Genomic DNA, 27,588 nt, shown 5'->3' on the forward strand with positions numbered 1-27,588 from the left:
GTTTAACTTGTATGTCTTGGCCCAAAGCCTGTGCTCTACCCCTATAATGTATTGCCTCAGATACGTGCAGCCTGTTATCAAGAGTCAAGTCCAGGGGTGCCTGGGTGGCTCAGTAGGTTGAGCGTCCGACTTCAGCTCAGGTCATGATCTTGAAGTTCATGAGTTTGAGCCCTGCATCAGGCTCTGTGCTGATGGCTCAGAACCTGGAGCCTGCTTTGGATTCTGTGTCTCCCTCTCTCTCTTCCCCTCCCCCACTCACGATCTGTCTCTCTCTTTCTCTCTCAAAAATAAACATTAAAAAAAAAAAAAGTCAAGTCCAGAGTGAGACTCCCCAGGCCCAGCTGATGGGGGCCGTGGGTGGGGGGCGGTGAGTGGATTAGTACCTCTATACGATGCCAGGGACACAACAACAGAGGTGTCTGAGCCCTCCAGGTTAAAGATTATGGAGGACATGGAAGGACTACCCAGAGTTCTTTATCCTATCTTGAATCTCTGCACTTCTGAAGGAAACTTGGGTGCTATAATGGTCCAATCTTATCCTTTTCATTATACTTTTATAACATAGATCATTAAAAATTCTATCATTACTTTAATGATTTTGTCATATTATTTCACTAAAAATCCCACGATACATAGCAACCATCTTTTTTCCCCCTTTGGTTTCATTCATCTGTGTGTGAATTTGTACTTTTATTGGGGAGTCCCAGGAAATAGTGGAGAACATGTCTCAGAGTTGTCCCACCAAGGGAGAGGAGGTAAGGGTGCTCATCTACCAACTCACTGGTTGAGTTGCTCCTGAATGTGTTAACTCTCTGGCATTTGGGCCCACTTTGCAGCAAATAAGTACCTATGGTTGAGAAAGCCTTTATGTAGAAAGCTACAGATGCTTTCGGTGGGAACTTACTAGCAGGAATGGCAAGTGCATGGGGTTATGATCAAGGCATGGCAGTATCTGCTACAGAAGGTGACATTTAAGCAAAGACTTGAAGGAAGTGAGAGACTGCACCATGTGGACATCTGGGAGAATATTTCAGGCAGAGGAAAACAGCCAGTAAGTACAAAGGTCCTGAGGCAGGAGCTCCTGGGCATGTCTGAAGAACAGTAAGGAGGACCACATGGCTGGAGCATAGTGAGCAAGGGGGAGAAGAGAGAAGAGAGTGAAGTCATAGGAGACAATCATGTAGGGCCTTCGAGTTGCTTTGAGGAATTGGGTTTCACTCTGGGAGAAACAGGAACCATGTGACGTTTGAAAAGATGTGTCACATGGTCTAACTTCTATTTCAAAAGGATCAACCAGGCAGCTGTTCTGGAAATGGACTATATAAGAGCAGGGGAGGAAGCAAGGACATAGGAAGTTGCTGCAATATCCAGGCAAGAGATGACAATGGCTTAGGTCAGAACAGGGGCAGTAGAAGTAGGAAGTGGTCAAATTTTTAATGTAGTAGGAAGGTAAAGTCCATTGGATCTCTTGACGGATTTGATATGGGGTGTTGGGGGGAAGAGAAGTATAAAACTACTAAGGATTTAGCCTGAGCAATTGGGCTGAGATTAGGGAGACTTTGGGTGGGGCATATCTGGGGGACAATTAGGCATTTAGTTTTAAGCATGGTGATTTGTAGATGTCTTAACAGACATTCAAATGGAGATGCCACGTTAACAGGTTTGGAGCTCAGGAGAGCAGTCTAGTCTAGATATATAAGATGGATAATTGGCTATGAATGCTGGATGAGCTCACTAAGAGAGTGATCTCCTTGGGATCGCCTCCAAATCTGTGATTATCTGTATCCTGGCACTTCTCATGCTGTCTACCATGTCTCTTATCCACACATTCAATCTTCTCTCTCTTCATCCCACTATGCTACATTCCAGGAAATTTCTTCAGATCAAACATCCAGGTCAGCAATTCTCTCTTTTGCTGTTTCTAGTCTGTCATTTAAACTTTTAGAACTACAGTTTTTCATTCCCACAGGTTTCACTTAAAAAAAAAAAATCTGTGCTCTATTTTGATAGCCTTTATCATATCGATTCCTACTTTTGTCTTTGTTTAAAACATATATGTTGTATAATCTTTATTCAATAATTTGTTATCTGAAGTTCTTAAAGTCTGACCATGCTCTCATTATGCCTCCACTATGACAGGCTGTTTCCACATGCACATGTGCATGCATGTGTGTGTGTTTAATCTTTGGAGCTCATGTTTATGAGAGTCTTGTGGGAATGTTGTGTGGCTCAGTAAGGGCATGTACAGATTTTTTTTTTTTTTTTTTTTTTTACTCTGCCGGGTGCTTTATCGTTGGGCTAAGTTTTTTTTTTAGTTTTTTAATGTTTTTATTTATTTTTGAGAGAGAGACAGACAGACAGAACATGATCAGGGGAGGGGCAGAGAGAGAGAGGGAGACACAGAATCTGAAGCAGGCTCCAGGCTCTGAGCCATCAGCACAGAGCCCGATGTGGGACTTGAACTCACAAGCTGTGAGATCATGACCCGAGTCAAAGTCAGACGCTGAACCAACTGAGCCACGCAAGCGCCCCTCTCTGGGCTAATTTCTACACTAATTCCTCAGGCTGGGGGTTCCTGGACACAGTGTAAATCTGAATCCCAAACCTGTGCATGGTTGCAAATTCTCTCAGGACCTGTTTCCCCTCATCTCTAGAAACTTTTCCCCCAAAAGCGGGGGAATTTTTTCTAGCTTACCTCTTAATGAAGGATGAAGCCTTCAAGGTGCCAGCTTTATGCCCAAGGTCCCACTTCCAACTTCCTATGGGGCATGGCCAGAGCCTTATTTCTCACACTTATGTGGACATTCACACTCAAGGGCAACAATCCACGCACACCCCTTCCTACCCCTAGCAGCCACAGCCAGTTCCTATGCTGACCACTTGGGTTTTCAGTTCTCCAGCTCCTGGCAGTTCTCTGTCTCTTCCTGCAAATTTAGCTTTGCATTGAAAAGAATTTCTACTTGAGCCAGCATTTCTGTTTGTAGCAGGAGTATTTTCAGGTTATCTTATCTGTCCCATGTTGGAACTGGAAGTCCCCTCAGGGATGATTTTGGTGGTCAGATTAGCTCAGCAGAAACTATTTTCTAGAACAACAGGCCCATTTGAGTGGACGTGATGCCCCCTAGCTCCCTGTCATGTTGGAAGCATCTGCTCCTGTGAGGAGTTTGTGGAGGGTGATCTGCCAGGCACCATCCTGGCTTATTTCTCTGGCTCTGCCCACATTGATGATTACTTGGTTCACTTTGTGCCACAGAGGCCTTTGTCATAATGAATTGAGCTAGAGACCAATGTGCCCAGCTGCCATGACAGAGGCCTAGCTCGCCCTGGCCAGCAGGCCCCAGGACTGGCTGTCTAGAAATCCTATGGAGCGACGTCCAGTAGGGCCATGCCATTGCAGCCAGTGGCAGAGAATGAAGGGAAGGGGGACCAGTAATGCCACAAACAGCTGCTTCCTATGGCCCCCAGAAGATGATGTACCCCATTTGCTATGGCCTATTTCCTGAGATGCCCTAAAGACCTGGGAACCCCAAACAAGTCCTGGTAAGAGCAGGGGAAGCCGAGAAAGGAAAGAATCAGGTGCAGCCCGAGGCCTGCACTAGCTGGGAGGGCAGGCAGAGCCTGGGCAGACTCGTCTATTTGGCCACAATCAAAGGAGACATGAGGACTGACCAGTAGGGCTGTGTGCACACCATTAGTGCCGATCAGTGACAGTCCCCATGTGTGTCATCCAGGGTGAGGGAGCGGGGGCACTTCAAAGCCGCTCTGCGAAGCCTCGGTGTAGTAGGAGCCTCTGAAAGCTGTTTTAGGACCATTATGTATCAGTCAGTGAAAGTGAAAGGGGCTGAAGAGGAAGAGGGCAGAGACCTCACGGATGCCTTTCTACTTTCTCTGTTCCACAAACCCCCATCCCTCTGCTCACTGCTGGGCTGAAGGACAGGGTCACCGAGTGTTTGAATGGACTGATGCCATCCAGTTCAACCTTCTATCTGGTACAGGTTCTGCAACCTCCTTGCCAGACAGCCTCCCACTCTGGGGCTCTTGCTGCTAACTTCAGGTAGGGCTGTGCTCATTTTAAGCCTCTTCTTATTCTGAGATAAAAATCTGCCTTTCAGCCATTTCCACCTAGACCCACTCCTCTGCTGGTTGCTGAGGAAGGAGGGCCTCCCGCTTTCACTGGCTCAGGAACACAGAGAGGATGTCCCAAGAGAACCTACAGTCTGACAGGGACTGAGAGAACCAGGGCTCCTCAGAACTAGCTCCCCCCAAGAATGCCCATCCAAGGAAGGAAAGAGGGTGACCAGTGGGACAAAGGCATGCCAGAGGAAGGTGGCTGAGCTACTTTTTCCCTTTCTTACCGGAGACTCGGTTCTAACCCCACCTGTGCATAGGGAAGCATCCTCCTGGACGGGAAATAAAATCAGGCTCTTGAGTGAGCACTGAACGTCCAAGCTAGAAAATTATTTTATCCTGTCCCTGCATATAAAACAGTGAATTGAAACCAAAAGTGGTCTGTGAAGATGAGTGTCCTGTGAAGGATGTTCCTGTTGGGAGGCAGGCCATTGTGAGTCCTCTGGGCTGGGCTCCAGCATTGGAGCAGGCGGTCTGGAACTCTGGGCAAGGGGTTTGGCAGCCCCACTCCAGAGCAGCAGGAGTTACTGGGGGTCTTGTCCTTGAAGGCACTGGCGATGAATCCCTATTTTCTGTGTGCCTGCTGGAGGCCCATCATGGTTTTCAAGTAATTGTGCTGGACGCAGAAAGGGGGAGAAAACAGGAATTGATTAGCAGGTATGGAATTAAGAACCAGAAGCCATGCCGCTTACACCACCCCACCATTCATCCTGCAAACATCACATTCTGGGGACGAGGATGCCCACTGACCAGCCCCAATTCTGTTGAGAAATAATGTTCCATTCATCCCCTTTCATATTTTCATCCTAAAGAAAGTGTGTAAAACTGTTTTAAAATGGTGTGGCAGGCATGTTTAAAAGGAGATGTGTATGCTTCAAAGGCCCACTTGAAAGTTTCTGGCAAGAATTAGGTTCAAAAAGAAAAGAAGAGGGTTCTGTCTCCACAGGGGTGGGCACACATGTATTCCGAAGGGACCTCCCTCTGCAAACCAGATTGATGTTCACAAATTCTTCCCTTTTAATGCAGTTCTAGGCCCTCAGATAGCAGGTGGGAAAGGTGCACTGAAACAGAAACAGTGGGCAGTAAGCAAGCAAGTCCTAAAACCAACTTGAAATGTAGGTATGAATCCTCGATCCTCCACAACGTGGGAACGGAAACTGAAGCTCCCGTATTCAGCCAGAATTGTTTTCTACCCCCAATGTTTTTATTGTGGCAAAATACCTACCTTACATAAAAATTTCCCATTTTAACCATTAAATTTTTTAAATTATTATTTTAGAGAGAGGGTGTGTGCACAAGTGGGAGAGGGGGAGACGGAGAAGGAAAGAGAATCTTAGGTAGGCTCCATGCTCAGTGTGGAGCCTGATGTGGGGCTCGATCCCCTGACCTGGGATCATGACCTGAGCCAGAACCAAGAGTCAGATGCCCAACGAACTGGGCCCCCCCTCTTAACCATTTTTAAGTGTACAGTTTGGTGATGTACTGATAATGTGCAACCACCACTATCACCCATCTCCGTATGTCTTTTCATCTGAAATTCCATACCAATTAAACACTCACTCCTCATTCCCCTACCCCCAAGACCCTACCAACCACCATTCTATTTACTGTCTCTATGATTCTGGCTACTCCAAGCACCTCATGTGAATGGAATCATATAGCTAATTCACCTTTTTGTGACTGGCTTATTTCACTTAGTGGCTGGACTATTTTATATTCCCGCCAATAGCACACACACAACGGTTCCAATTATTCCACATCCTCACCAATACTTGTTATTTTGTTGTTGTTGTTGTTGTTGTTGTTTTGTTTTGTTTTGTTTTTTTCTGGATCATTTTCATCCTAATGGGTATAAGGAGGTATCTTGTAGTTTTAATTTGCCTTTTCCTGATGATTTGTGACGTTGAGCATCTTTTCATACGCTTACCGTCCATCTGTATATTGTCTTTTGAGAAATGTCTACTCTTTGCCCATTTTTTAGTTTTAAAGTTCTCTAGAGGGGGGCCTGGGTGGCTCAGCTGGCTAAGCATCCAACTTCGGCTCGGGTTGGATCTTAGAGTTTATGGGTTTGAGCCTGTGTCAGCATAGAGCCCGGAGCCTGCTTCAGATTCCGTCTCCCTCTCTCTCTGCCCCTCTCCCATTTGCACTCTATCTCTGTCTTTCAAAAATAAACATTAAAAAATTAAAAAAAAAGAAGTTCTCTATATATTCAGGATATTAATCCCTTATCAAGTTGGAATTTTTGAAGGGAAGTTAAAACGGCCCTGGGTTGGCAATGCCCTGTGGCTAACTGCAAAATCAAGTGCAAATGCCATCAGGGGGAAAGAATGCACTTATGCACTCATGACTCCTACACCTTCAGTTCAATCAAACATGAACTTATCACACACACACACACACACACACACACACACACACACACACACGGATAAAAGCCACCATAAGAGAAATTTAGCAAAATGGAAAACATTTTGACCTTGAAAAATCTGATCCTATGTACTTTACGTATAAAAATATATACAAAAAGTTTAAATAAATATTAAGATGGAATGGCTCAAGTATAACATTTACATATCAAGTTTCTGTGTTGGCATGTCTTTTTCTTTCCTTCCTTCCTTTCTTCTTTCTTTCCTTCCTTCTTTCCTTTCTTTCCTTCCTTCTTTCCTTTCTCTCTTCTCTTCCCCCCCTCCCCCCCTCCCTTCCCCTCCCCTTGCCTCCTCTCCTCTCCTCTCATAGGTTCCACACTGGGCTTAAACTCATGACCCTGAGATAAAGACCTGAGCTGAGATCAAGAGTCAGGTGTTTAACTGACTGAGTCATCCAGGTGCCCCATGTGGGCACATCTTAAACATAAAAAATTGTCCAATGCAGAGTTCTCCTAGAGATTGAGGGATGGTGGGAGAATATAATACTGACCTATAGAAATGCAGGATTCCCCTGTTGAATGATTTAGAATTTAAATGTTTATCTGAGACTTTGGAAGTAAAGACAACACAAGGTTATGGGGCACCTGGGTGGCTCAATCTGTTATGCTTCCAACTCTTGGTTTTGGCTCAGATCATGATCTCATGGTTTGTGAATTCGATCCCTACATTGAGCTCTGCATTGACAGCACAGAGCCTACTTGGGAGTCTCTCTCTCTCTCTCTCTCTCTCTCTCTCTCTCTCTCTTTCTCTCTCTCTCTCTGTCCCTCCCCTGTGCACACGCACTTACCTCTCTCTCAAAAAATAAATAAATAAGCATTAAAAAAAAAAAAGAAAAAGGAAAGTTTGCCTGGAATGTCAAGAGAGAAATTCATGGTGGTAGCCATGCAAATCACTTTGGTCCATCTTTTCTGTGATCCTGAAATAATTTATGCCAGTCAAAACAAGTTCACAACAATTTACAATAAGGAATAAAATTTTGGAAGCTCTTTCCTCAAAGCCAAAGATCTTTTGGTCCTCTTATTCAATATATATGATGACTTTAACCAATTGATCAAAATTAACCTCACCAATAATGGGACAAAGCAACATCTTGTGCCTCTTGTTACAGACTGAATGTTTATACCACCTCAAAACACATTTGTTTATTGCCACTGTAATGGTATTTAGAGGTGGGAAATTTTGGGAGGTAATTAGGTTTAGATGAAATCATGAGGGTAGAGCTCTCATGATGGTTTAGTGTCCTTATAAAAAGAGGAAGAGTGAGAAGACTCTCTCTACACAAATATATGTCTAGGAAAAGGCCATGTGAGCACACAGCAAAAAGATGGCTGCTTAAAGCCAGGAAGAAGGCCCTCACCAAGAAGCAAATCTGCCAGCACCTTGATCTTGGTCTTCCCAGCCTCCAGAACCATAAGAAAGAAATGTCTGTTGTTTAAGACACTCGTGTATGGGATTTTGTTATAGCATCCCAGGCTGAATAAGACATGTCCTGATATGATGTACATGAAGAACATGACATCATTCCTGTGGTATTTCTGCCCAGAATGCAGAACTTGAACTTAAATCACAAGAAAACATCAGACAAACCTAAACTGAGGGACATTCAACCAAATAACTGGCCTATACTCTTCAAAAATATCAAAATCATGGGGCGCCTGGGTGGCTCAGTCGGTTGGGCGTCTGACTTTGGCTCAGGTCATGATCTTGCAGTCTGTGAGTTCAAGCCCCATGTCAGGCTCTGCGCTGACAGCACAGAGCCTGGAGCCTGCTTCAGATTCTGTCTCTATCTCTCTCTGCCCCTCCCCTGCTCTCACTGTGTCTCTCTCTCTCAAAAATAAAATAAAAACATAAAAAAAATGTTTTTAAAAATCAAAATCACGAAACACAAGGAAAGACCCAGGAATTGTTCTAGATTAAAGGAGACATGGCACCTAAATGTGATGTGTAATCCTAGACTTGATCCTGGCCAGGGTGTGAGAGGAAAACAACTATAAAGGACACCATTAGGTCAACTGTCGAAAGTTACATATGGACCTTGGGTTAAATAATATTGTTGCATCATTGTTAATTTTCCTGATTTCAATTACTATATCATGATTATGTGGGAGAATATACTTGCTCTTTTTTTTTTTAGTGTTTATTTTTGAGAGAGAGAGAGAGAGAGAGAGAGAGAGACAGAGTGTGAATGGGGGAGGGGAGAGAGCAAGGGAGACACAGAATCTGAAGCAGGTTTCAGGCTCTGAGCTGTCAGCACAGAGCCCAACGAAGGGCTCGAACTCACAAGCCGTGAGATCATGACCTGAGCTGAAGTCGGACACTTAACTGCCTGAGCCACCCAGGCACCCTGAGAAGGTACTTGTTCTTAAAAAGTAAGCACTGAAATATTTAGGAGTAAAAAACCAAGAGAATGACATGTTCTAAAATTCACTGTGGTTATGGTTGCATTTAACTGTGGATATATGAAAAAACCACTGGTTGTATACTATAAATGGGCGAATTGTATGGTATTTAAATTATATCTCAAAGGTTTTTTTTTTAATGGTTATTTATTTATTTATTTGAGAGAGAAAGAGAGAGAGTGTCAGCAGGGGAGGGGCAGAGAGAGAGACAGAGAGAGAGAGAGAGAGAGAGAGAGAGAATCTCAAGCAGGCCTTGAGCCATCAATAGGAAATCTTATGTGGTGTTCAACCCCACATACCACAAGATTGTGACCTGAGCCAAAATCAAGAGTCAGACACTCAACTGAATAAGCCACCCAGATGACCCCCTTTGTTTCTTTTTATTTTTATTCTCTCTTTTAGGGTTATGATTAGATGTATGTTAGACTTTCTCATTATGTCCTGTGTATCTCCTAAAGTCTGTCATTTCTTCTAGCCTCTCACCTCTCTATGCTGTAATTTGGGTAATTTTGTTACATTCCTATTTCAGTTTATTAATGCCTTCTTCAGCTGTGTCTAGTCAGCCATATCTAAAAACTGTACTTGGTTTTTCTTCAAATCTGCTTGGTCATTTTTAATAAACTCTTATTTCATGCCCTTTAAAAAAAAGGATAAGGCTCCAATATCCTTTCATGATAAAAATACTCAGTGAACTAGGTACAGAAGAGAGCTTTTTCACCCTGATAGAAGAAAGGTTCTAAGAATAAACTTCAAAGTGTGCTACTCAGAGTGTATTCCCTGGACCAGCCACATCAGCATCATCTGGGAGCTTATCAGAAATGCAGAATCTCAGGCTCCACCCCAGGGCTGCTGCATCAGACTCTATTCTAACAGTCTGGTGATTCACGTGTACTGCGCAGAGTGAGAAGTTCTGCTATAAGGCTCTTCTTTTTTTTTTTTCTAGGAAAACCCCATAGCCAACAGTATACTTAATGGCGAAGGAATGAACACCTTCCCCCTAAGGTCAGGAACAAGACAAAGATGGCGACTTTCATCTCTTATTTCAACATCATACTAGAGGTTCCAGCCAGGCAAAGCAGGTGAGAAAAAGATATAAAAGGCATTGGATTGGAAAGAAAGTAGTAAAACTATTTGTATATGACATGATCTCCTACATAGAGATAATCCTAAGGAATCCACTAAAGAACTATTAAAATTAATAAATTAGTTTAGCAAGGTGGTAGAATACCACATCATTATACAAAAATTGGGGGCACCTGGATGGCCCAGTCAGTTAAGTGTCCGACTTCGGCTTAAGTGTCTGACTTCGGCTCAGGTAATGATCTCACGGTTTGTGAGTTTGAGCCCTGTGTTGGGCTCTGTGCTGATCTGTGCTGACAGCTGGGAGCCTGGAGCCTGCCTCGGATTCTGTGTCTCCCTCTCTCTCTGCCCCTCCCCTGATCACGCTTTCTCTCTCTCTCTCTCAAAAAAACATTAAAAAAAAATTTTTTTAGAAAAAAAATCAATTGTATTTCTATACACATGCAATGAACAATCCAAAAGTGAAATTTAAAATACAATTCAATTCATAATAGGGGTGCCTCATGGCTCAGTTGGTTAAGTGTCCAACTCTTGGTTTCAGCTCAGGTCATGATCTCACAGTTTGTGAGTTCAAGTCCCGATTCAGGCTCTGCACTGACAGTGCAGACAAGGGATTCTTTGTCTCCCTCTCTCTGTCCCTCCCCCGCTCACTCTCTCTCAAAAATAAATAAATATTTTAATAAACAAAATTCCATTCATAATAGCATCAAAAAGAATAAAATACTTAGGGGCACCTGGGTAGCTCAGTCGGTTAAGCATCTGACTTCGGCTCAGGTCATGATCTCACGGTTTGTGAGTTCGAGCCCCGCGTTGGGCTCTGTGCTGACAGCTTGGAGCCTGGAGCCTGCTTCGGATTCTGTGTCTCCTTCTCTCTCTGCCCCTCCCCAACTTGTGCTCTGTCTCTCTATGTCTCTCAAAAAATAAATAAATGTAAAAAAAAATTTTTTTTAAAAAGAATAAAATACTTAGGAGTAAACTTTTTTTAAAAAAGTACAAAACTTATACTCTGAAAAGTACAATTATACTGAACGAAATTAAAGACCTAAATAAATAGAAAGATAGCCTATGTTCATAGATTTGAAGACAATATTAAGATGTCAATATTCCCCAAAGCAACTGATAGATTCAACACAACCCCTATCCCAGCTGGCTTCTTTGCATAAACTGACAAGCTGGTCTGAAAATTTGTTTGGAAATACAAGGAACCCAGAATAGTCAAAACAGTCTTAAAAAAGAACAAAGATGGAGAATTTCTACTTTGTAATTTCAAAACTAACTACAAATCTACAGCAACCAACACAGTATAGTACTGGCATAATGACATACAGATCAATGGAATAGACCTGAGAGTCCAAAAATTAAAACCTCACATTTCTGGTCAATTGAATTTCAATAAGGGTAACAAGATAATTCGAAAAAGAATGAATTTTTTTCAACAATTGGCACTGGGAAAACTGGATATCCACCTGCAAGAGAATAAAGTTGGACCCCTGCCTCATACCATGTGCCCCCTCCACTGAGCCCAGCAGGGGCAGGCCTCTTTATGGCCAAAGCAGGAAATTCCTACATGGTGCTCACAGTCAAATGATCTTTGAGGCTGGGCTATCTAGGCCTACTTGCCCCTACTCAATTCTCTCCCAAATGCTCTGGGAGAGCCCTGCCTCCCCACAGAGAGATTTTCATGGACAACCCTGAGTGAGCTCTTTGGAGTCAGGTAGTGGGGTCAAGGGGGACAGCTTGGCCAGGGTCTCCTTCCCCAGCCAAAGTGGTTGCATTCCAGCAAACTTTTTCAGAGAGGCAGGGCCCTGTCCACTGATCTGGGCATCCCTCCAGGGGCCAGGGTTAATAAAGCTTGATGCTCACAGCACAAAGCTAAATGGCTAAATTTAGCTCCCATCCTCTCTTCTGCTGAGGGAATTGGACCAGGCAGATGGAGTGGGCAGGAGAACCTGCTCCAAACCACCACTAATTAGGCCAGGAATGTACATTTAACCCAAGAAGAGTCATCTAGGCTTTCCCTCTGGAGAGACACAAAGTAAGTAGTCAGGTGATATACTGGACATTGGAGCTGGGAAGTCTTAGAAAATAGGGGCAAAGACTGGGGCTAAAATGGAGAAGTGAGTGGGAAGAACAGATAGGGGAAGGAGTAGACCTCAGGAAGAAGCTCAGGGACAGAGAGAGGCCTGGAGGGAGAGGAGCCGGAGGCTGTTTCCTGCAGATGAGCTCTGTGGCCTGCTACTCAAAGTGTGATCTCAGACGAGCAGCATGGGCATCATCTGAGCCTTATTAGAAATGTGGAATCTCAGGCTCCACCCTAGACATGCTACGTCTGAATCTGCAATCTAACAAGTCAGTACAGATGTCAGCTTAACTATAAGTGTAAAGAGAATGAATTCAACAAGGAGAGGACTTAATTATGACACAAAATCCAGAAGCCAAGTAAGAAAAGACTAATACACTTGATTTCATAAAAATCAACAGAATAACTACAAAAAAAATAGGTAAAGACAAATGACAAACAGGGAAAAATATTTTCAATTCATATCATAAAGAGCCAATCTCCCCAGTATATCAAGACTTCCTACAAATTAATAAGAATAAAGACCAATATACAATAGAAAAATAGGGGCACCTGGGTGGCTCAGTCGGTTAAGCATCTGACTTTGGCTCAGGTCATATCATGGTTCATGAGTTTGAGCCCCTCATTGGGCTGTGTGCTGACAGCTCTCAGCCTGGAGCCTACTTCAGATTCTGTGTCTCCTTCTCTCTCTCTGCCCCTCCCTCACCTCTCTCTCTCTCTCTCTCTCTCAAAAATTAAAAAAAATAGGCAAAAATATGAACAGGCAATTTATAGGAAAAGAAAATAAAATGGCCCTTAAATATATGAGGAGAAGCTCAACTTCACTCATAATAAGAGAAATGTAAAATAGAATACCAGAGAGACCATTTTTCACCTTTTAGACTGGAAAAAAAAACAAAAAGCAGGATGATACATCTTGTAGTGAGGCTGTGGGGGTACAGATGGGTCCAGCTCTAGACAGGCGATTTGGCACCATCCATTAAAAGTACACATGTCCTCTTCTCTAAAGAAGACATCCAGATGGCCAACAGGCACATGAAAAGATGTTCAACGTCGCTCCTTATCAGAGAAATACAAACCAAAACCACACTCAGATATCACCTCATGCCAGTCAGAGTGGCCAAAATGAACAAATCAGGAGACTATAGATGCTGGAGAGGATGTGGAGAAACAGGAATCCTCTTGCACTGCTGGTGGGAACGCAAATTGATTCAGCCACTCTGGAAAACAGTGTGGAGGTTCCTCAAAAAATTAAAAATAGACCTACCCTATGACCCAGCAATAGCACTGCTAGGAATTTACCCAAGGGATACAGGAGTACCGATGCATAGGGGCACTTGTACCCCAATGTTTATAGAAGCACTCTCAACAATAGCCAAATTATTCAAAGAGCCTAAATGTCCATCAACTGATGAATGGATAAAGAAATTGTGGTTTATATATACAATGGAGTACTACGTGGCAATGAGAAAGAATGAAATATGGCCCTTTGTAGCAACATGGATGGAATTGGAGAGTGTTATGCTAAGTGAAATAAGTCATAGAGAGAAAGACAGATACCATATGGTTTCACTCTTATGTGGATCCTGAGAAACTTAACAGAAACCCATGGGGGAGGGGAAGGGGAAAAAAAAAGAGGTTAGAGTGGGAGACAGCCAAAGCATAAGAGACTGTTAAAAACTGAGAACAAACTGAGGGTTGATGGGGGGTGGGAGGGAGGGGAGGGTGGGTGATGGGTATTGAGGAGGGCACCTTTTGGGATGAGCACTGGGTGTTGTATGGAAACCAATTTGACAATAAATTTCATATATTGAAAAAAAAAAAAAAAGTACACATGTCCTGGGGCGCCTGGGTGGCTCAGTTGGTTAAGCAGCCAACTTCAGCTCAGGTCATGATCTCACAGTTTGTGAGTTCGAGCCCCGCGTCGGGCTCAGTGCTGACAGCTCAGAGCCTGGAGACTGTTTCAGAATCTGTGTCTCCCTCTCTCTGACCCTCCCCCGTTCATGCTCTGTCTCTCTCTGTCTCAAAAATAAATCAACGTTAAAAAAAAAAAAAAAAAAAAAAAGTACACATGTCCTAGGGTGCCTGGGTGGCTTAGTCGGTTAAGCATCTGACTTCTGCTCAGGTCATGACCTCATGATTTGTTGGTTCAAGCCCCTCGTCGGGCTCTGTGCTGAAGGCTCAGAGCCTGGAGCCTGTTTCAGATTCTGTGTCTCCCTCTCTCTCTGCCCCTCCCCCACTTGTGCTCTGTCTCTCTCTGTCTCTCCAAAATAAATAAATGTAAAAAAAAAAAAAAAGTTTGAAAAAAGTACACATGTCCTTGGGGTGCCTGGATGGCTCAGTCAGTTGAGCGCCTGACTTGCTTTCAGCTCAGATCATGAGATCGAGGACTGTGTTGGGCTCTGCACTGAGTGTGGAGCCTGTTTAAAATTCTCTCTCTTCCTCTCCCTCTGCCCCTCCCTAGCTTGCACAGGCACTCTCAAAAAAAAAAAAAAAAAAAAAAAAAGTATACGTCTTTGTGACCAAGAAATTCACTTCTACAAACTTCTCTCTCACATATATTCACTCATATGTGAATTCACATTTCTACAAGGTTAATCATCACAACAATATTTGTATTGTAAAGAAATGGAATCACCTAAATGTTCCTCAATATGAGATGGGTTAAATAAATTTTGATACATCCTCACAATGGAGTACCACTATACAGCTATAAAAAAAAGAAGAAGAAAACAAGCAGCTATGAGTTGACACAGAATGATCTTCAGGATACACTGTTAAGTGCAAAAAGCCAAGATATAGCACAATGTGCAAGGGGAACAGTAGAAACAAGTGACAGTGTTTCCCTGTCAGAGCGGGTTGGTGGGAACTGGATGGATGGGGACTGGGTATTTGTATTTATATTTTGTGTGTGTATGTATATATATATATATATATATATATATATATATGTGTGTATATATATATATATATATATATATATATATTTGACAGAGAGAAAGAGTGTGAGCAGGGGAGGGGCACTGGGGCTGGTGAAAGAGAGAGAGAGAGAGAGAGAGAGAGAGAGAGAGAGAGAGAGAGAGAGAATCTTAAGCAGGTTCAACGCTGGACGTGGAGCCCAACACAGGGCTCAATCCCTCAACCCTGGGATCTTGACCTGAGCTGAAATCTAGTCAGACACTTAACCAGCTGAGCCACCCAGGTGCCCTGTATTTATGTATCTTACATGATGAGCTCTCTTAAGCAGTCCCCCATGTGCACCTGCCACTTGCCTATAGGAGCCTGTGGGCACAGAGAAGTACACAGCACACAGGCCCTCTGTGTTCTGGCTCCAGACTGAGCCTCAGTAGACCGAACCCTTCTGCTCCAGCCCAAGCTGCTCAGGGAGGAGAGTGCAGGTCCACCCCATGGCCAACACCTGGTCTAGCTTTGCCTCAGCTGCATGTGGTCCTCTGTCCCCTGCCTCCTCTTCATGGTCCCCATGGAGACATTGTCCCCAGCAGGCAGACCCTGTCCTGGGCTACGAACCACACGTGGACCAGCTTAGCTCCCAATAGCCATGTCCAGGCCTGGCCATGGTCTGTGGGGCTCCTATTGGTTCCCAGGACTCTGGTGTCAGCAGGAGATCCCAGTGACTCCAGGTGACTCTGTATTTCCCGCGGCTGGCATATTCCTTCTTTGTCTTTTCAAAGTAGGAAGTGTGATTTTGGGTGTCCCAGTAATGTGGCCCCGAGGCCTCACCTTCCTGGAGACATGAACCCCCAAGTTACCTTCTGTTCTGTCTTGACTTTGGCATTGTAGAAGGCGACGGAGTCAGGGCCCTCGGGCAGCAGTACCTGCTGCAGCTGGCTGAACTTGTCCTCGGCATCTTCTCCCTATAAGAGGCTCAACTCAGTACAGTCCCTTCAGCCTGGCACTGTCGAGATCGACCCTGACACAGCCTGTGGGGGGCATCAGGGCAGCCCCTCGCAGGGTTGGCAAACCCCTGCGCAAGGTAGCTCACGACCCCCAGCCCCAAGTTTGCCAGACACTCTGCAACTGCCTTTGGGGCAGGATGAGCCGCCCCAGAGAGGTGACGGCAGCAAGTGATGTTTCCTGGGTCCCCATCTTCTTGATACCTGGGGAGAGACCTATACCTGTCTGTTTGCCTGGGTCCACCATGGGCGAGGCCGGGAGCAGCCTGTACACTGCCATGTTCGCGGAGAAAAGAGAGGATGAAGGGTGCTGCGCACTCAGTACCCCGTGCTCGTCCATTAGCCCCACTCCTGCCCTTGTGCCACTCACCAGGGACATGATCCTGCTGACAGGCACCATGCCTGGCCGGATGCTGCCGCCTGGCTTCAGTGCCACTTGTAGGTCCTCGGGGATGAAGAAGGACTCGTTGTACCAGATATCAAATTCTGCAAGCAGGCAGGCAGACGGCACTGTGAGCTGTGGGGGCATCTCTGAGGGAGCACTTACAGCCTATGTGTGCAGGTCACAGGCTCGCCCTCTGTTCACTTCCTGTCCCAGGGTCTCACCCTTTCCTATCTCCCTCCCCTGCCCTCGGAGTGTTTTTTTTTTTTTTTTTTAAGTTTGTTTGTTTGTTTAGAGAGAGGGAGAGAGAGAATCCCAAACAGGCCCCCCACTGATGAGAGGCTCAAATTCATGAATTGCGAGATCATGACCTGAGCCAAAAACTGACAGAGCCACCCAGGCGCCCCTCTTGGAAATACTTCTGAAGCCCCTGTCCAGCCCCAGCCTCTGTCAGAGAGACGATCTGAAGCCACTTCTAGAACCCAGGTGGTGGTCTTGCCCTCTGTCTCCCAGGACCTGAGGTGGCCAGCCGACCTTCCCAAATGGCACACCTGTGAGCAGGCGGTGACGACACTGATCCACCAAGTGCTGGCAGTACTGGATCTCTGCCCTGAGGTCTCGCAAGTCCTGATACTCAGTACGGTACTGCTTCTTGAGGTCTTTGAGCTTCAGGATCAGCAGGAATTCCTCCTCATCGATGATCATCAGCCCCTTGTTCTCATACTCACCTGCAGGGACACAGGAGTCAGAGAATGAGGTGCTCACTTGGGGTGTGGGGAGGAAGGTATTCTGGAAGGACAGAACAAAGTGCTGGCAAAGCCTGAAGACCAGAAACCAGAGGAAAGGCTGGGGTGTGGTGTGCGGGTGGACAAAGCACCTGGACTTGCCAGGCGACCAGGACATATGTGGAAGACGGAACTCAGGCCGGAGGGGCCACACTGGCACCTTTAAGAACAGGTGGGGGTGCCTGGGTGCCTCAGTCGGTTATGCATCCAACTTCGGCTGAGGTCATGGTCTCACAGTCCCTGGGTTCAAGCCCCGCCTTGGGCTCTGTGCTGACAGCTCGGAGCCTGGAGCCTGCTTCAGATTCTGTGTCTCCCTCTCTCCCTCTCTGCCCCTCCCCCGCTCATGCCCTGTCTCTCTCTCTCTCTCTCTCAAAAAATAATTAAAAAAAAAAAAAAAAAAGAACAAGAGGGGTGGCAGAGGAGATGGTAGAGATGGCCCATGTTTCACACTTATGTTGATCTTAAACCTCAGTGGCCAAAGATAATTTAGTAAGCACCTGGATTAAATGGATGTTTTCCTTTTTTGTAAGCTATATACATGAACTGCCAGCACTTGGGCAAGGTTCCCTATTAATTACAGTGGCTGTAAATCTGTATCACGTCGAGTGGCTGTCAGAAGCTCCAGGAGGAGAGGGGTCAGTTGCGCTGTTCGTCAGCTCTACTCACGGTCTCTGCATGACCTTCGAAGGTCTGTCAGTTGATGAGGGTTGCTGAGTTAAGACAACATAACATGGTCTGTGGAGTCACGCACCTCAGCCACTGCCACTGCCCACAGCACCTTGAAAGCTCAATATAGGCATCATGTCAACCCCAGCAGGGAGTGTGGGGCTTCCACCCCAGGACCCCTGGAGAGTGAGTTCTGCGTGCGACTGAGGTGTGTGGTGGGGGTGTGTGAGGCAGTCTCCAGGTGCCCTTCCGCTGAGGTTTACTGCAGAAAAGTTAAGACGCTGTCACAGACACCACATATGGAAAGGCAACTGGGACCTTGAATTGGTCCCAATTCAAGGAGTCTGGAGTTGGAGGGTACAGTGTGGACTGACCTGGTCCGTGTACTGTGGGCAGTCCCCAGTGTGGTCACTGTGACAGACACAAATCCTTTATAAAGTCTTTACAGTATTCTATTTCACAGAGTCTTTACAGTATTCTGTTGACATGGGGAGGGACAGTGAGCACCCTGTGTCCCACTGCGGGTGAGGGGGGTTCTCTGATTATCTGCAAGGAAAACACTTCAACCTAAAATGATTTTTCAGGGGCATCTGGGTGGCTCAGTCAGTTAAGCATCCCACTCTTGGTTATGGCTCAGGTCATGATCTCACATTTCATGGGATAGAGCCCCGTGTCAGGGTCTGCGCTGACAGCATGGAGCCTGCTTGGGATTCTCTCTCTCTCCCTCTCCCTCTGCCCGTACCTTGCTTGCGCATTCTCTGTCTCTCAACATAAACATTTTTTTTTAAATTAAAATGATTTTTCATTTTTCTTTCACAAAACACTAATCAACATGCCAAATTTGCTGACCTTCTGGACCAATAAGTGGCTATCAATCAAAATGAATCAAAAAATGAATTCAGTTGATCTATTTCCTCAAGATAAAAGTATTTTATTTGGTATTTTAACAACCAATGGGAAAACAAGTGATGTTGGGGTTAAGAGCAAAAATGTTTTCTTTGGTACTGATAGATAAAATTAATTAATTAATTTATTTATTTATTTATTTATAAGTTTATTTATTTTGAGAGAGAGTTCAGGACCATGAGGGGGAGCAGAGAAAGAGTGAGAGAGAGAGAATTCTAAACAGACTCTGTACCATCAGTGCAGAGCTGGATGCAGGGCTCAAACCCACGAACCATGAGATCATGACCGGAGCCAAAATCAACAGTTGGATGCTTAAACCAACTGAGCCACACAGGTGCCTCTGACAGATAAAATTTTAAGTATTTTATTTTACTATTTTTTTAATCAATTGAATGTAATTTTTTTAATGTTTATTGATTTTGGGAGAAAGGGTGCATGCATGAGCGGGGGAGGGACAGAGAGAGAGAGAGAGATGGAGAGAGAATCCTAAGTGGGCTCCATGCCTAGCACAGAGCCCAACTTAGGGCTCAATGTCATGACTGTTAGGTTATGACCTGAGCTGAAATCAAGAGTTGGACGCCCAACTGACTGAGCCACCCAGGTGCCCCTAATTTAAAATATTTTATTTTTATTTTTATAATGTTTATTTATTTTTGAGAGACAGAGAGAGACAGCATGAGCAGGGGAGGGGCAGAAAGAGTGGGAGACATAGAACATGAAGCAGGCTCCAGGCTCTGAGCTGACACATGAGCACAGAGCATGACGCGGGGCTTGAACTCACGAGCCATGAGATCATGACCTGAGCCGAAGTTGGTCGCCCAACTGACTGAGCCACCCAGGTGCCCCTAAAATATGTTAAAATACTGTTTATTTATTCTTCATCTCATCCTTTAAAAACATCTGTTTTCAGGTATATTTAGGTATAGATGACATGTCAGCACAGCATGAGTATATATTATTTAAGGTATGTAAACATGTAATAAGAAATTGTACATTCAAAGAAGGTGTGGGCAGAAGAGACAACGAAGTACTTGGCTCTGGGGGCACCTGGAGCTTCTGGGCGGGGGCATGAGAGCCACCGTCACCAGCCCTTCCCTGTCCCCAGATCCTTGGAGGCTTTGCCTTCTGGAATAGTGTGTGACAGTTGCTCTGTAGGGTGTGAGCAGAGTGGCCTCAAGAATTTGGAGGTGCCCTCTGAGAAGTAAATGAGCAAGGTACGTGTCTCACTGTGACATGATCCACCTGGCCTGCAGAAATAAAACAGATGGCATCTAGCGATGTCCCCACTGATAACCACCTGGAAAAAGGTTGTGATTTAGCAAGATAAAGCCCAGTAACCTCTGGTGTGCCCTGCTGAAAGGACAATGGGACCAAGCCAGGAATGTGAACAAAGATGTGGTTTCTGAACCTCTGGCCTCAGAGTCAGGATGGTTACTCATTAAAATGCAGGTTCTGAGCCTTGCTCCAGATCTCCTGAGTTAGAACCAGCAGTCCGGGCCTGGGAACCTGTGTTTGACTAGCCCTCCCAGAGGAGTTCTCTGAATACTCAAGCTTGAGGGTCCCTGGCCCACAGTGCAGGTGTGGGCAGTGTCTGCCACTGTGACAAGGGCACCAGGTCAGGGTAACCAGGTGAGCACCCTCTTCACAGTAAGGTCCCTGCTTTCTGAGCCTGAGGGCCCCCCATACCACCTGGCTTAGGGGATGAGACTTTGCCAGGCCATCATTGGGTGTTGAGGGTTTGGCATAAGGAATGGTCCTAGTGACAACAAAACCCCAGGCTCTCTGGTATCCATATTCTCTTTCCTTCCTCAGTTTCCTGTGTCTTGACCAGCACCCTCATGTCAGTCAGACTACCCTGGGTAGTAAGGAGACCACACCAGGATCTCGGGGCCTTGTGGGGGACGCCAGCTGCCCATCTTCCTGGGGAAGCCTCTATAAGCCCAAGGCCTGCCTCTCCACTGGGAGAAGCACCTAGGTCTGAGATAACAAAATAATGGGGGGCCCACAGGCAGAAGCTGACTGACAGGGAAGGACCCTGTGATTCCCAGGGCTGACTAGAGCCACGTGATGACCCAGGGGTGAAGACTGCACCCCAACATGCCCTGCGGCCCCCTCCCATCTGAGTCCTCCAGTACCCAGGGCTGCCCCATTTAGCGCAGGATATTCAGCTCCCACAGCCGCCCCCCCACCCCACTATCTTCCCATCATATTTACCTTGTTTCTCCCGGAGTGACTTCTGGAAATTTAGTGCCTCCTTGGTCACGTCCATCTCCCGTTTGATGGCATTGATGCGCTGTGTGGTCTCGCTGGCCCTTTTCCTCCGCTCGTTCAAGATGGATTTGTTCTCTTTGAAGATGCGGTTGATCTCACTGCCTCGCTCATTCTTAAAGTCCTCAAAGGCCACAGGTTTGGGGGGTGGGGTACTGGGCCTGAAGACAGAGGGGGAGGGGAAGGAGAAAGTGGGGCAGGGTCTTAGAGCCTAGAGGCACTTGGCCTCTCTTCGCCGGGGCTTCTGTGGGCAGAAGGCCGAAACTCCCAGGCACCACCTATCCTGCACTGGAGCTACCCTGTGTGGGAACCGCTCACCTGTGTCTGTCTCACTCAGCAAGCAAGGACACATGACCATTGCAGAAAGTGAGGACAGCAAGGAAAAGTGTAAAAAACAGAAAACAAAGCAAAAAACCACTCACTGCCTATTAGCAATTACACTTTGGTGTCTCTACTTCAGGGATCTCTTCAATAACTTTTTTAATGTTTGAGGAGCACTTGGGTGGCTCAGTCGGTTGAGCATCTGACTCTTGATTTCGGCTCAGGTCATGATCCCAGGCTCGTGGGATCAAGCCCCATCTCAGGCTCCGTGCTGAGCATGGAGCCTGCTTGGGATTCTCTCTCACCCTCTGCTCCTCTCCCCCGCTCACACATGTTCTCTCCCTCTCTCTCTAAAATAAAAATAAATAAATAATTAAAGTTTTTTTAATGTTTGAGGTCACACAGTAGATGTAATTTTCCATCTTATGTCATTCACAGAACCATTCTTTCGTGTTATAAGGAGCCCCGAGAACTCTGGTTAACAAGATATAATTTGAAGTGCTGGGGCAGGGAGAAGCAGATCGTCTGCAACTTCCTATGAAATGCATCGAAAAAATAAGAGGGATTGGGGTGACTGGGTGGCTCAGTGAGTTAGGCGTCCGACTTCAGCTCAGGTCATGATCTCGTGGTCCATGAGTTTGAGCCCTACGTCAGGCTCTGTGCTGACAGCTCAGAGACAGGAGCCTGCTTCGGATTCTGTGTCTCCCTCTCTCTCTGCCCCTCCCCTGCTCACGCTCTGTCTCTCTCACTCTCAAAAATGCATAAATGTTAAAAAAAATTTTCTTTTTAAATAAGAGGGATGGAGAGAAAGATGGATGTGTGATGAAATAGGTATAGTAATATGTTAAATGTAGACTTAAGACAGTATTCACTGTCCAGTACTTCCAACTTCTGAGTGCTTAGAACTGTTCACCTGCTGGGGAAAAAATTCTTCATGCACATCCTTGTACATCCCAAGGGCAGAGATAATAACTCACTTAGTGCCTTTGCCATCACATTAGCTCCTGAAGGTATTTCACAAAAAAACTGTTGTCACCTTTTTAAATTGATGATGCAATGAACATCTGTTTGCACAAATCTTTGTGCACATCTCTAATTATTTCCTCAGGACGGATTACTGAACACTCAATGACTGACTCACCAGGGAGAGAAACTGGGTAGCCAGAGGAAGGGGTCTCATACCTTGAGAATTTGGTGCCTTTTTTTTTCTTTGTCTTTAAGTAGGCTTCAAACCCAGCATGGAACCCAACATGGGGCTTGAACTCATGACCCTGAGATCAAGATCTGAGCTGAGATCATGAGTCACACACTGACTGAGCCACCCAAGCACCCTGAGGGGCCTTTTAAATGCATTAGTTATTTAAAAAAATTTTTTTTTAATGCTTATTTATTTTCTAGAGAGACAGAGCACGAGCAGGGGAGTGGTAGAGAGCAAGAGGGACAGAGCAACCGAGCGGGCTCTGCAGTGATAGCAGAGAGCCTGATGTGGGGCTCAAACTCACAAACCATGAAATCATGACTTGAGCTGAAGTCAGATGCTCAACTGACTGAGCCACCCAGGTGCCCCTAAAAATTTTTATTTAAATAATGGCTATTTGAAGGGTCTAAAATGATTCCATGTGTAACTGCGTATCTTGGAGGAGTCCTGAGGCGGGACCATTTTGCATGTGTATAAGCCATCATGTTACTTCTTTTTTTTTTTTTTTTTTTGTTACTTCTTTTTGGATTGTACTCCTAGTCTTTGCCTGTTATCCCCTGTTTTATCTCATGTATCTACAGGCACTATTCACATGTTGAGGATCACATTCTGGTTTTGAAAGATCTGGAGCAGGAACTACCATTAGAGGGTCACCTGGGTGGGCGTAATTCCTCCTTTGGGGAGTCCGAAGGAAGGGGCTCAATGCTGGAGGTCTCCCGTTCCCGTATAGTCATGTCTTTGACATCCCCCTCCTTGGAGGATGGGGTCAGCTGGGTCTTGGACGTAGAGACATCCAACTCCTTGCCACTCACAGGGCTGCTGGCACCTTCCTTTCTTGCTGAGGAGCTAGAAGGAGAAGGCAGGGAGACCCCAGGCTTAGTCATGGGCAGTAAGGTGTCTCTGGTGCTGAGGAGAGTGACCTTTCCAAACCCTCTTATATCAGAAGCCCCATCCCACTCAGTCTTATTTAGATCATACATGTGGGCCCAAACGCAAAGAGTAAGACCCTATGGATAGGAAGAGGAGAGCATTCTTCTCCTCCTCAATAAGTAGCCCTCCCTTCAGCAGCCTCAGCAGGAGACACCTGGGAAAATGGCAGTCTCCAGGTCTGGAAGCAGGTGCACCTGTGGGGTGGGCCACAGGCTCCCGGGAATATCCTGGCCATTGAGGCACTTATCACACAGGAACCCCTGGGAAGGAGTGGCAGAGCCCCCATCCAGGTTAGGTCTGGGGACCGAAGGTAAAGCAAGACATGTCTGCCCTGATGCCTTGACCAGCCCATGAGTTCTGCATTCTCCCACCTACATGGGTGCCCACACCAGCTCCCAGGAAGGTAGCTGCCCTCCCCCTCCGAGTGACGGTGCCCAGGGTCCTCCTTCTCAGAGAGGCACGTCTGAGCAGGCCTGAATCATCAGGAGGATGCGAGGGGCCTCGGCAACCCCCGCTACCTGACTCCTGTCCTGCATGTGATGGTTTTGCACAATCAGCTTTGGACTGTGTCCTTTACCAAGTGATAGTAACAACAACAACACATTCCCACCGTGTACTTTCTAGGTACGGGGACTGCACTCACCCACATCTTCACAACCCCCGTGATTTTGATGCTACCATTATGAGTCCCAACTTAGGGACCAGAAAATGGAAGCACAGAGAGGCTGTCATGCCTCACACAAGGGTGAAAGGCGCTTCCTAGAGCCTATGCTCTTTGTCCACTGCTACAGGCATCTCCCAGGGAGAGTGTCTCATTAAGTGAGCCTTGCATACACAAATGATCCTTGCCTGAAAGGTGAACTGTGGTTTTTAGGTGACATGAGCACCAGGCAGCTGGGCCACAGGTGGTTTCTGCGTGCAGTACTAAAGTGGGGAGTGCTAGCCTGGCCTCTCTCTTCTACTCTACCACTCATCAGTGGTGTGGCCTTGGACCACACCCCTGGGCCTTGGTTTCCACATCAGTAAAATGGAGACATTAATGCCCACCTCATGGGGTCGCTGTGTGGACAAGAGGTAACCAGCCCAACCTGAGTCCCGCGGATACTGCTAGTACTGGCAGTAATGGGAGCAACTGTGACCAGCCAGTAGCTAAGACACTAGCTTAGCTACTCTCTTCTTTCACCAGCCAAGGAGGGCCAGGTGTTGAGCAGGTAGAGCAGCAGGAAGGTTACTCACCTGAGCTGCTCTTTGAATGTCTTCTTGGACTTGGATTTCTTCCCAGGTTTGGCAGAGAAAGGGGTGACCCCGAGTCCGAAGCCTTGTCCATCAGGCTCACCTACTAGGTGGCCATCAACGTCCACAAGCCCTGCCTGGAAGAGGCCAGCCACAGGGCAAGGAGTTAGTTGAAGGGTTCTGGCCTGTGGGGGACCCAAGTGCATACGTGCTCTGATGGGCATGTTGACCCCACACACCAAGATAGCTGTCGCCAGTGCCGCTGACTTCAGGCTGCCCCCAACAGCGCTATCTCTGGCCATTCTACCAATGTCCACTTTCCACATCAACACCACGCCATACCGAGAATCTTGAGTCCTGTTGCCAATGTGACTCCAGGAACTGGTCTTGTCTGTGGTCATGTCTCTAATTTTGGAGACCATTTTGAATTCCTATATGGCAGACTCTTGCATGGGTCACACTCATCCTGGTGTTACCTTTACCTGTTGCAACCCTAGATCTGCTTTAATGTGGAATACTTGCTGCTTCTGAAAAGGTCTGGGGATGGAAACATCTGACATGAATGCTGTCAACAAGAAGCAACCATGCATACCTTCTGGACCGCAGAAATGGCTGCAAAGTCATTCTTATCTATGAGGGTATACTTCCTGCGCAAAGCAGATTCCACTTCCTGTTCCTGTTGGCTTGAGAGAGAGAATGAGAGAACACCTGACACTGGGGCCATGCTGAACCCTCTGGAGCAAGAACCAAGTACTAGAGGTAGAACTCATGTGGGTGTGGCCCCCCTCTGATGGAACCACACCCTCCTCATGAACCAGATCAGACAAAACAAGTTCATGCCACATCCCAATTTCTCAGTGCACACATCTATTGTCCAGCCTCCCAAATTTGTAATGGCCACCCTTGCTTGCCAGGCACTTCTGCTCCAAGATAACTTTAACAAGGACTGTAAGCCTGCCTCAGGACCATGCTTTCCTAGGTGCTATCTTTAAAGGCCCTTTGGGGGGTGCCTGGGTGGCTCACTTGGTTAAGTGTCCGACTTCAGCTCAGGTCATGATCTCACGATCCGTGAGTTCAAGCCTCACATCGAGCTCTGTGTGACAGCTCAGAGCCTGGAGCCTGTTTCGGATTCTGTGTCTCTGTCTCTTGCTGCCCCTCCACCACTCAAGCTCCCTCTCTCTCTCTCTCAAAAATAAATAAACATTTAAAAATTATTTTAAAAGGGCCCTTTGGAATCACGTGACCCACTTCTGTGATCCACCCAGCATAAGTCACTCAGTTTACAGGTATGCCTGCACCCATATAAACCACAAATGCCTCTTGAGGTGGGGGTGGGGAGCAGGGAGCATTCATGATGCCCTGCTCTGGCCATGCTCAGGGCGCTCAGGGCCGGCACTCTATAAGGACCTCCTGTTGAGTTAATGAACTCAAGAAACATCTACCAGGGACTACCAGGGACTCCTCTCTGTGTTGTCCTTAAATGGATGTCTGTCCTCCCCGCTTCCCCCAGGGGAAGGGAAGGGCTGGAGGATTTGAGAGCTCAGGGGCCTGGGCACACCCCAAGAACTCTGATCTGGCTCTTCACCCACAAGAGACAAGGCAGTGCACTTAGAGGCCATGCCCTGACCATGGGAAATGAAAATGGCAGCCTGATGTAGGAATCCAGTGGGTGGGGAGGGTCCCTTACCTCAGAACCACCCGGAACTGGTTGAACACCTCCTGGATCTGTCTGAGGTTGATTATCTGGAGGGAAGAGAGCAAGGCAGAGGTTAGGCCTCTGGCAGCACAGCACAGGGTGTGTCTCTGTTCATAGAGAAACCAGGACTCCTTGACTAACCCTTTGATCCTCTGTCTTGAGAATGGCATATCTGTTCTCTTCAAGAACAAAGAAACAATTGGTTAATAGTTTTCAAGCTAAGTATTTATTGAGGCTATACAAATGACCTTTTCTAAGGGAAGATCTCTGTAAAATTAGAATGTCTCTAGTACTTGAAAATACTAAGAAAAAACATTTTAATAAAATGTATTGTCCTCAGCTCTCTCCTGTTGCTGAAAGGTTCTGTTATGAACTTTTGTGTGGTTACAGACACATATACATCTATGGCTGGGGGAAGGCTATTGGCTTCCCTCTCGGCCCTAGGGACCACAAGCATTACCCCTGAGGGTCAGTCTAGAACTAGCACTGTTACAATGCCAGAAGGGCCTGCCCCTCCATCGTCTGAGGCCTGCCAGTTATAGCTGCCACAGTGACAGGCTAGGGATAGGGAGGCATCTGTCACGTAGCTCCCTGATGAAGGGTTTGCTGGCCTGCACTGTGAAAAAAGAATGCAACCTTCCTCCTGAGGGCCCTTCCCCATGTGGCTGCCGTCTCTTCCTCCTTGGCCTACTCCAACTCGGGCCCTGGGTGTCTGCCTTGTAAACCAGCATGACCATCATCCTTGAATGGCCTCACCCCACCTGGCACAGCCAAGCACCTGAGCTCCTACAGCTCAGTTAATTCCAGCTTGCTTTCCCTCCTCACTGTACAAGTGTGGCCACCAAAGTCCACGAGGTTAAACATTTTGCTGACATCACTCAGCAAGGAGGCAGCTGAGCTGGGACGTGATTCAGGGCAGCCTAGCTCCAGGGCCTGCACTTGTGATGGACCACCCCCTGTGTGGTCAGGGCCGGTCAAGGCTTCTGGCCACTCTGTGGGGCACACCCATCCTTGTAACCCTAAACATGGATGCTGAGGCTTCAGTGGGCTGCAGGGCCCGAGGCCAGGGGTCCAGCACCACCCACCCGACACCCACTGCACCCACTCAGTGTAAGGTTCTAAGGCCAGCACAGCACAAGTGGGGGTATGCCCAGGATAGGGAGACCCAGGCCACTG

The 27,588-nt window shown here is 46.6% G+C and overlaps 1 protein-coding gene and 1 long non-coding RNA gene across 4 annotated transcripts in view; one reads left to right on the plus strand and one right to left on the minus strand.

The window, feature by feature from the left end:
• The window catches only part of LOC122487204, a 97,883-nt gene that overhangs the window by 42,994 nt on the left and 27,301 nt on the right, over positions 1–27,588 (plus strand). Inside the window, exon 4 of the long non-coding RNA XR_006298328.1 lies at positions 9,897–10,032. This is a non-coding gene — a long non-coding RNA (uncharacterized LOC122487204). The remainder of the gene's footprint in view (positions 1–9,896; positions 10,033–27,588) is intronic.
• KIF9 (kinesin family member 9) overlaps positions 4,444–27,588 on the minus strand; it is a 54,802-nt gene continuing 31,657 nt past the window's right edge. For all 3 annotated transcript variants that reach the window (XM_043587272.1, XM_043587273.1, XM_043587270.1), the window contains 9 exons: positions 26,404–26,459; positions 25,309–25,399; positions 24,720–24,853; positions 23,208–23,399; positions 20,981–21,195; positions 16,961–17,137; positions 16,398–16,513; positions 15,884–15,988; positions 4,444–4,744 (listed from right to left, as the gene is read on the minus strand). In XM_043587272.1, the coding sequence (XP_043443207.1) occupies positions 4,694–4,744; positions 15,884–15,988; positions 16,398–16,513; positions 16,961–17,137; positions 20,981–21,195; positions 23,208–23,399; positions 24,720–24,853; positions 25,309–25,399; positions 26,404–26,459 (1,137 nt within the window). In that variant the 3' untranslated portion in view covers positions 4,444–4,693. The remainder of the gene's footprint in view (positions 4,745–15,883; positions 15,989–16,397; positions 16,514–16,960; positions 17,138–20,980; positions 21,196–23,207; positions 23,400–24,719; positions 24,854–25,308; positions 25,400–26,403; positions 26,460–27,588) is intronic.

Source organism: Prionailurus bengalensis, chromosome A2 (assembly GCF_016509475.1).
Source record: "Prionailurus bengalensis isolate Pbe53 chromosome A2, Fcat_Pben_1.1_paternal_pri, whole genome shotgun sequence".
Classification (NCBI taxonomy): domain Eukaryota; kingdom Metazoa; phylum Chordata; class Mammalia; order Carnivora; family Felidae; genus Prionailurus; species Prionailurus bengalensis.